The 10,267-nt window shown below is 41.0% G+C and overlaps 1 protein-coding gene across 1 annotated transcript in view; it reads left to right on the top strand.

Moving 5' to 3' along the window:
• Positions 1-10,267, top strand: part of C1S (complement component 1, s subcomponent) — a 49,644-nt gene that overhangs the window by 31,476 nt on the left and 7,901 nt on the right. Inside the window, exons 2-10 of the mRNA XM_006862754.1 lie at positions 4,254-4,431; positions 4,688-4,895; positions 5,367-5,544; positions 6,657-6,782; positions 7,173-7,372; positions 7,570-7,723; positions 8,428-8,543; positions 8,932-9,010; positions 9,565-9,693. Coding sequence (XP_006862816.1) covers positions 4,254-4,431; positions 4,688-4,895; positions 5,367-5,544; positions 6,657-6,782; positions 7,173-7,372; positions 7,570-7,723; positions 8,428-8,543; positions 8,932-9,010; positions 9,565-9,693 — 1,368 coding nt within the window. The remainder of the gene's footprint in view (positions 1-4,253; positions 4,432-4,687; positions 4,896-5,366; positions 5,545-6,656; positions 6,783-7,172; positions 7,373-7,569; positions 7,724-8,427; positions 8,544-8,931; positions 9,011-9,564; positions 9,694-10,267) is intronic.

Genomic DNA, 10,267 nt, shown 5'->3' with positions numbered 1-10,267 from the left:
TGGAGGAGAATATTGAAAGTGCCATGGGCTGCCAAAAGAACCAATAGATCTGTGTTGGAAGAAGTGCAGCCAGAGTGCTCCTTGGAGGCCAAGATGACCAAACTTCGTCTCTCATACTTTGGACATATTGTCAGGAGGGAGCAGTCGCTGGAGAAGGATATCATATTCGGTAAGGTGGAGGGTTAGAGGAAAAGAGGAAGACCCCCAACGAGATGATTGGCCAAGTGGCAGCATCGATGGACTCAAGCGTGGCAATAATAGTGAGGTTGGCCCAGTATCGGGCAGTGTTTCATTCTGCTGTGCATAATGTCACTATGGGTCAGCACCTACTCGATGGCACCTAACAACAACAACAACAACAACAGTGTTTACACACAATAAATGTATATAAGACCATTTGTCATTCATTTTGGCTGCCCAGCATTTGAATCCCTTTACCACATCTGGGGAGTTCCTCCTCACAGGAGTCTAGGGAGCAGCAAAGCTCAGCTCTCAAGTGAAAAGTTACAAGTACAGGAAACATGTCCCTTATCGCTGTAGCAGCTCCATTCATCAGAAGCTTCTGCCCAGGCTTTGAATCCATAGGTAATGATGCCAAGAAGACATATGGAAACACAAGGACAGTGGTGGCTGCATTAAGATGGAGGAAAATGCTCCCGCAAGATGCTCACTGGTGTACTCAGCCCAGTGGATGAGCATCACAGCTGATGTGTCTGGAACACAGCAGAGGCAGAGGCAGCATCCCTGTTCAGACCATCTCTCTTGCTGTGATGCTTCCTCTTGGCACTCCAGCTCTCCTAGCATTTTTGTTTGATCTATGATCATACTTCTGCTAAAATCAGCCTGAGTTGGTTTCTGTTGCTTCTGACTAAGAACAATGGTGAACACAACATGTTCAGTGAATACCTGAGAAATGGTTGGTTGAGTGACTGACTTAAGGTGAATTCAAATGTTTACTAGCTGCTTTTAGTTGTGTGACCTTGAAATAGTTACATAAGCTCTCTGAGCTCCAGCTTCATCATATGTAAAATGAGTCCATCACCTTAGAGCCATAATTGTCAGCATCTGCTGTTACCATCCAACATATATCTGGTACTCAAGGCCTCATAAATAAGAAAAACATTAACTTTGTCCCCAAACACTATCATCATCAGCAACATTCTCCTCAGCAAGATCTTCAGAGCATGCTTCAGTAGAGTTGTGAGGATTTTTGTTTTCTTTACGTTGAGGAACAACCCATACTGAAGACTGTAGTCTTTGATCTTCACCAGTGCTTTAAGTCCTCATTACTTTCAGAAGCAAGGTTGTGTCAGTTGCAAATCACAGTTGGTAATGAGTCTTCCTCCAATCATGATGCCACATTCTTCTTCATATAGTCCAACTTCTTGGATTATCTGATAAGCATACAAATTGAATAAGTATGATGAAAGGATACGACCCTAATATACATCTTTCCTGATTTACGCTGGGCAGTATTCCCTTGTTCTGTTTAAATAATTGCCTCTTGGTCTTTGTATATTATTCATCATAATGTTATCCATAATTTGTTATTATTCACACAGTCAAATGCCTTTGCAGAGTCAATAAAACACAGGTAAACATCTTTTCTGCTTTCAGCCAAGATCCATCTGGCATCAACAATGATATTCCCATGTTTCATGTTCTCTTTGGAATTCAGCTTGGATTTCAGGCAGTCACCTGTTGATGTAATGCTGCAGTTGTTTTTTAATTATCTTCAGCAGATTTTTACTTACATGTGATATTAATGTTCCATATTAATTATGGAATTAATTATTGTCTCAAAATTTCCATAATCTGTTGGATCACCATTTTTATGAATGGGAATAAATATGCATCTCTTCTAGTTGGTTGGTTAGGTAGTTGTCTTCCAACCTTTTTTTTTTTTTTTCATAAACGAGTGAATGCTTCCAGCATGACATACATTTGTTGAAACATTTTAACTAATATTCTGTCAATCCCTTGTTGTTAAGTGCCTTCGAGTTGGTTCTGACTCATAGCGACCCTGTATAGGGCTTCCGAAGAGCAGCTGGTGAGTTTGAACCGCCCACCTTGCAGTTTAAACCTACCTCGGGGTCCAGCGCATCATTCTGCAGCGTCACACCCTATTTTTCGCTAATGCTTTCAAATGCGGTTTGGACTTCTTTCTTTAGTGCATCAGTTATTGATTGTACACTATCTCCAGGAACGTTAAATGTCAACAAATTGTTTTTGGTAAAGTGAATCTGTGTATTCCTTCCATCTTCTTTTGATGCTTCTGTGTTATTCAATATTTTACCCATAGAATCTTTCAATATTGGAATTCGAGGCTTGAATCTTTCAATTTGAGAAATGCTGAGCATGTTCTTCCCCTTTTGGTTTTCTAACTCCAGGTCTTTGCACATTTCCTTATTATACTTTGCCTTCTCGAATTGCCCTTTGAAATCTTCTTTCTGTTCAGCTCTTTTGCATTATCATTTCTTCTTTTTGCTTTAGCTACTTTTATTTTAGTTATTTTCTGATAACTGTTGTTGAGTGCCATCGAATCGATTCCGACTCATAGTAACCCTGTATAGGGTTTCCAAGGAGTGGTTGGTGAGTTTGAACCACTGACCTTGTGGTTCAAGCTGATCCTACAGCGCCACACCAAGACTTGTTGTTAAGTGCCGTTGAGTCGGTTCCGTCTCATAGAGATCATATATAGGGTTTCCAAGGAGCTGCTGCTTAAACTGCCGAACTTATGATTTAAGCCAACTTTGCAGTCCAGTGCATTAACCCACAGATGGTGGCTATGTGCCGTGGAGTCGGTTCCGACTCATAGCGACCCTGTAACAGAGTTTCTCCGGCTGTAAAATCTTTACGGGAGCAGAAAGCCTCATCTTTCTCCCGCTTAACAGCTGGTAGTTTCGAACTACTGACCTTGCGGATCGCAACCCGATTAGTAAACCACTACGCTACCAGAGCTCCTTCCACACCAGGACTACTCCCCTTTAAATCATGATTTACACACCGTTGGAAGGTTGGACTTTTTGAGTTTGGTTTCTACTAGTCCCCTCCTTTTCCTACAAATCACCTGACTTCCCTGAAAACTCTGTATGTAACACACCCTTTGGCTGGAAAAGACAGTTGAGCAATCAGTGAAATTCCTCATTTCTCTGGAGCCCTGGATAGCGGAATCTCTAGTCAAGGAGGAGGATGCAGTTCTTGTTTCAAAAGCAGAGGGAGCTCCAATATCAAAACTGAGCTACCCTTCCCCGAAGTCATGGTCTCCCAGCCCCCTTTGTTTAGATCAGGGAATTTCAGACATGCATATTTACCCAGAAGCAAGACTGGGAGGCCTGCGGAGGTGCCTGCAGAGGGAGCGTCCAGGCACCGTGCTGCTCTTCTTGGAGCCTGCAGGGTCACCCAGCATGTCCACTGGCCCACTTGCTCCCATCAGCTTCTGAAGGTAAAAATCTTAAAAAGAAGAGACAGAGCTTTCATGGAGGAAAAAGAGAGGCAGGAAATCCCATGTAGGAAGGTTTGGGGCAAAGATCGGAAGGTTTGGGGCAAATATGGTAGAATAAAAGAAAACAGACCCTTGCCACTCCCGTATCACTCACTACCTACCACTGTTTTCTGGGTTAAAAACATTTTAGTCTTTTTAGTAAAGGAGAGAATAAACTACTCTGGAAAATGAATATAGGAAATGGGGAGAATACCTTTTGTTTCCTTTTATGTTTCTTAATGCTCAGCTGTCCTTTTTCTCCTTCCCTACTGAGATATGTCTCAATGGGAAGCAGTGCTTCTGTCCTCATACTTTTTGTCTCAAGACCACTGCCTCCCTCTGTGACGGAATCACCTTCCTACACCAGTGGTTATGGGAGCATGATCAGAAACACATGCAACAAACATCATAAAGAGATCTGGTTTGAAGTGACATGGGGACTCATCGTCAATAAAGGAGAGAAAACTGTCCTTGATGGCTGGTGATGATGGGCAAAATCTCCTGAAAATCAGAGTGTAAATAGGAATATTGTCCTAAGGGTAGGAGAGAGGCTGTAGAAGGGAGGTGGAAAAGAACAGAGAAAGATGAAAATTGGAGGTAGTCCTCATACTCTTGAAGAAAAAAGAAAAGCTGGGAGAAGGTCCAGAGAAGCAAATGGGAGAAGAGTAAGTTTTAGTTTTAGTCTAGAAATGTAACTGAAGTAGGACCAGGGAGGGTGTGAAGAGAGGTGTATCCTATGGTGATGCATAGTGATATGGCTCTGCTTAAGCTGTGTGTTGTGGTGACACCGAACCCCAAAGTAATCCCTCAGTACCAAAGCAGGTGCCTGTGTTTATTAGACAAATACAACCAGGCCTAACCTCTTTAGCTCCAAAGTCCAGAGGTGCAGAGAGCCAGGACCAAGAGACGTGCTTCTCACCAGCGTTGGACAAATCGCCAGAAATGTGGTAAGTGATCATGGGTCTACAGACATGTTATATAGATGCCATTCTCTTCATCTTCTTGAGAAAATTGTTCAGACCCGAATCCTAGAGTTCTGTTTGTCTTAGTCCTTTTGGCTTTATTTCAACTTAAAAATTTCATTCAGGACCCACTGACTGCCCATGTCCTTTCCCTTCCCTTCACCCAATGACAAATGTTAGAGCTTTGCACTAGGCCACGGATACTTGGGTCACCTATCTCTCAATACCTTTTTTTCCCCAGGTGCATTGTCCTGTTTTCGCTTTTGGCATGGGTTTATGCTGAGCCTACCATGTATGGGGAGATCCTGTCCCCTAACTATCCTCAGGCATATCCCAATGAGATAGAAAAATCTTGGGATATAGAAGTTCCACAAGGGTATGGAATCCACCTCTACTTCACCCATCTGGATATAGAACTCTCAGAGAACTGCGCTTATGACTCAGTGCAGGTATATTATAAACACATGAAGATTAGAAATGGGAGACCAGAGCCTGGATGATGGAATCAGAGGGGTGTGGGATGGAGTACCACAAGCATACGGTGAACTAGCGTGACGTAGTCCTAAGGATGTAAATGTTGTTTTCTCTCCATCCAAGTAGTTTACTTTCTTATTTTCTTTTTTTTTAAATTTCATTTGCTTTTATTGTAGTAACACAGTATTTTATGTGTAACAGAATATTTGCTATTTAAATTTTTTATATGCACATTTCAGTAACATTAATTATGTTTATCATGTAGTGCAACTATCACCATTGTTGTTGTGTGCTGTTGAGTCGGTTCCGACTCACAGGGACCCTTTATAAAGGGTTTCTGAGGCTGTATATCTTTGTGCGAGCAGAACGATGTGTTTCCAAAATTTCTCATCATCCTTAACAGAAGCTCAGCAGCACCTTACTTTCTTTTTTGACTTTGCTCTTAGATAATGTCAGGAGACCATGAAGAAGGGATACTCTGTGGACAGAGGACCAACAAGAATCACAACTCTCCAATTGTGGAAGAATTCCAAGTTCCATACAATAAACTACAGGTGATCTTTAAATCAGACTTCTCCAATGAAGAGCGTTTCACTGGATTTGCTGCATACTATGTTGCCGTAGGTATGGATCAGCCTTCTGTCTTTGCTTTATTGTTTCAGGTAAAAGCTTGTTGTTGTTAAGTGCCGTCGACTGTGTACAGAGTTTCTGAGGCTACCAGTCTTTGCAGGAGCAGAAAGTCTCATCTTTCTCCTACGGAGAGGCTGGTAGGCTCAAACTACTGATCTTGTGGTTTACAGTCCAGTACTTATCATACAGAACTGTCGTGCTCCCAGTTGAAAGCTTAGAAGAGGGAAAAGCAATGAGCAGTACAATGAATGAGGACTCTGTTTATAATTCATATAAAGTGTTGATTTGGCATGGGTTTTTCATGAATCATCTTTGTGAAACTCAAATAGTATATCTTAGGCATATGATGAAGATAATGGCATAATAGATAAGAACTGGTAATTAATTGAGGACTATTATGAATGAAGGAGCTTCAAAAGGTTCATGGATAAATTAAATGAAAATATAATAGATTTTTTTCCCCATGAACTTTTTGAAGCCCTCTCATATTGAAATTATATTAGGACTCTTACCTCTGTTAGCACACTTTTTCTCAACACTTTAAAGTAGATATTATCTCCATTTAAAGGTAAGAAAAGTGAGAACTAGTAAAGTTCAATGACTTTACAGGAATCACATAAGCAATTTACACTATTGAAACTTCTATATGTGGCATTTAAATCTTCAAATTTCATGTGTGCCTATAACTATCTCCAGGTTAAAATGAAGTTAGAACATTTCATAAAACCAAACGGTTGTTTAGATTGGACACAAGTACCAACCTCAAACAAAGCACTCGATGTACTAATTGTTCCTCTGTACAGAAGACATCATCGTGTTAGTTTACAGGGTATTATTGTCTTTGGAATTGGAACACTCCATGTGTAAGTAAGGTCAAGGGTCTCTGGTGTTGTGAGCCCCCTTATAGCTGTGCAATGGTAGCACACAACTCTGGAACCTTTTTATATAAGACTAATACACAGTAATACCATAGTGAAGAATGGTTTCTTATGGTCTTTAAGCAACAGGCCTTTATTACATTCTCTTTCCCTTGTAGTTTTGGGTTTAAACTCATTCTTCCTTCTAGGTATTTGTTTTTAACCTGATTTTTTCTTTACCTTTTGTAGATATAAATGAGTGCACAGATTTTGCAGATGTCCCATGTAGCCACTTCTGCAACAACTTCATTGGTGGTTACTTCTGCTCCTGCCCTCCAGAATACTTCCTCCATGATGATATGAAAAGTTGTGGGGGTGAGCTTGGCATCAAGAGAGGTGGCCATCCTTTGGGATTTGGAATGGCTTGAGGACTCAGTGAGGGCTTTGTCTACCCTTCCATTTTAGTTTCAGCCTTGGTTTGATTTCTGTTATAAACTGAAGGGGAACCACAAGAGGAGAAAAAGACAAGGTTACAAAGTTAGTTAGTTGGCTTAAGAAAGACATCAGTAAAGAGATGGAAACACAGTAGGCATTGCTACCTCTACTCCTAAGGATTAGGTGTGTAATTGCATGTGATCTCCAGTCAAGATATGGATTCCAAGCTAGTTTAAATGAGAGACTGTCAGTTCATGGGAGATGAAATCATAGGGAAGGCCTTTGCTTGATCCTACATTTAATTCTCCCTTTTTTCTTTTCCTCCCTTAGTCAATTGCAGTGGAGAGATATTCACTACACCGATTGGGGAGATTGCAAGTCCCAATTATCCCAATCCATATCCAGAGAACTCAAGGTGTGAATACCAGGTCTTATTGGAGGAGGGCTTCCAAGTGGTAGTGACGGTGCGGAGAGAAGATTTTGATGTGGAACCAGCGGATTCAAAAGGGAACTGCCATGACAGCTTAGTTGTGCGTGATGGATGATTAATTTTTCCCCAACTTGATTGAAGAATTTTCCTGAAGGCAAAATTGTCTTTCCTTCTGGCCCTGATTTTCATTTTTACCTTTCTTCATTTATTAATTCTGTTACTTTTATTCCCTCCCTTTTGCCTCTTTCATTTAATTCTTTGTCTTTCTTCTAATTTCATCATTTTGTTTCCTTTCAGTTCGTTGCAGGAGAGCGGCAATTTGGTCCTTACTGTGGGAGTGGATTTCCTGGGCCACTAAATATTGAAACCAAGAGTAATGCTCTTGATATCATCTTCCAAACTGATCAAGATGAGCAAAAAAAGGGCTGGAGACTTCGTTACCATGGAGATCGTGAGTAATTTAGAAGTTGCACTTTTGTGGTATGGTGCTGTAGGATAAGCACTGGACTGGGAACCCCAATGTTAGTGGTTCAGACCCACCAGTCACTCCTTGAAAATCCTACTCAGGGTTGTTAGGAGTTGGATCCAATTCAATGACACTTAACGACAACAATCAAAGTTTTTGGATCACATAGAATCAAAACTATTGAATGGCTAAGAATCCTGAGATACTTTATTACTTTTCACCTTTGTTACCTCGTCTCAGAAAAATCTAAACCCATAAATGGTTGCTAGAGATGCCATAACCTCTAGTAATCCTTTGTTTTTAGAGTACAGACAATTTTGTTGTTGTTTTTGTTGTTAAGTGCTGTCGAGTCGGTTCCGACCCATAGCGACCCTGTACAGGGTTTCCGAGGGTGTAAATCTTTACGGGAGTAGAACGCCTCATCTTTCTCCCACGGAGCGGCTGGTAGTTTCGAACCGCTGACCTTAAGGTTCGCAGCCCGATTCATAACCACTACGCTACCAGAGCTCCTTTAGGGGTGATTTAATAATGTCATACTATTTTAGATGTTTACCATATTAGAGTGTAAGGCATCAAGATTGAGGGCAACTGAAATATTTTAGAAAGTGTGACAGTGATGTAAACAGAATAGAGATTATTCAACTACCAAGTTATTTATTTTTTCTATTTGAACTTGTGTCCTCTTCAAGCAATCCCCTGTCCTAAAGAATTCATTGCCAATTCTGTTCGGGAGCCTGAGAAGGCAAAATACGTGTTTAAAGATGTGGTGAAGATAATCTGTCTGGATGGGTTTGAAGTTGTGGAGGTAAAGTACCTTGAGAGCTTCTGCTTAATCTTTGGCTTCAAGTTAGGATGAGCATACTGGTGTTATCCAGTTGTTTACCTAATGTCCTTGTTTAAGTCAGGTATAATACCTTTTCATAAGCAGAACAGCTCAGGCTTTTCAGTTCTTGTGAATCATGGAGCTCCTTAACCAAATGTACATTCTCTTTTTGTCTTCAGTTTTCTTGGAGAAGGGGAACTGATATGCTGGGACAAAGCTGTCATTAAACCCCAGATTTGGGGTGCTTTGGGTCATTCTGCTAAGATGCCCTCAATCTTCAGTTGTCCAATGCCAGAGATAGATTCTCATTTTGTTTTTTATTTCCCATGCCTATCCTTTTAAGTTAATGGTAATGTCTATTATTTTCCAGAGAAATATTGGCTCAAATTCTTTCTATTCTACTTGTCAAAGCAATGGAAAGTGGAGTAATCGTGAACTGAAATGTCAACGTATGTATCTCTTTCAATTGGGGACTTTTGTTTTTTGTCCTTCCAAAGGGAATGAAAAGATTGGCACATCAAATTTCAAATACAAGGTTTCCTCTTAGGCTCATGAGAGAATGGGATGGGTTTTTGAAGGGGATCCAGTTATGGAAGCTTCTCTAGTCCCAGCTCTGATCTGGTCCCAGGTCAGTCAGACTCCCAGGTTTCTCCCAAAAAGAAGACTTGGATTGATAAAGTTAATAACCCCATGTGGGTGCACCCCTGGCTTCCACAGGGGATCTCACCAACCACTGAGAAGCAGGTTCATCCTTGTATTCTTGAAAGGGATCTCTGAATTGGCAGATCTTGATGAGGTGGGGAGTTGAGTGATGCCAATTGGAGGTCATGACCATAGCCAAGATGGTATGTGGGGACTTAGCCCACATGTATTTAAGGATATGCTTATGGATGTAGGGTGGGGAAGGAGTGAGGAACATAACTGGGAGGATGGAACTGTCCCCATGACTCTTTCTGGAGGGTGTGGAGGTCCTAACCATCAGTCTCCTGCCTTCCTCTTATAGCTGTGGATTGTGGTGATCCTGAACCCATCCCAAATGGTCAAGCCAAAGATCCCGGAGATACTCTATTTGGTTCTGTCACTCGCTATACTTGTGAGGAGCCATATTACTACATGGAAAATGAAGGAAATGGTAGGTTTCTTTTACTAGAAGGTCTAGAGAGTAGGGAGCAGGTCTGGAGGGTGTATAGCATGATCTTTCTGGGTTGGAAAGAGTTCAGAGAGAAATGAAGGAGATGGGGCAGATATCTGTTCATCCTCTTGGCTTAGTCTAAGGATACAGTTTTCATATGAGGCAGAGTAGAGTCTTGGGAATCATCCCTAGGGGATCATAGATGTCACCGAGTTCAGCCTCACAGTACCTACTCCCTCTACAACATGCATTGCATGTAGTCAGTCATCCAGCTTTTGACAAATTATTTACTGTAAAAACCATAGGAACAATGCTTCCAGTTTTAATTTACCATACTATGATGACTGAATTTCTTGATGTAGAGGCCTTTGGTAGTACTTGATGAAAGGCTGGATGAGACCCAATATATTCTACTACATTGCTTTTTACTTTCCTTTATTTTTCTTACCTGCAGTACCTATTTTTTCAGGGTTTACCCTATTTTTTCTTCTTTCAAGATTCTTCCTTCCCCTTTATTGGCAGGATAGAAGCCAGAGGGATTTTCTTTTGGAGATACTCTTTTTTTTTTTTTTTT

This window comes from Chrysochloris asiatica, unplaced genomic scaffold (assembly GCF_000296735.1).
Source record: "Chrysochloris asiatica unplaced genomic scaffold, ChrAsi1.0 scaffold00050, whole genome shotgun sequence".
NCBI lineage: Eukaryota > Metazoa > Chordata > Mammalia > Afrosoricida > Chrysochloridae > Chrysochloris > Chrysochloris asiatica.
This window is presented reverse-complemented; position numbering and strand designations above follow the sequence as displayed.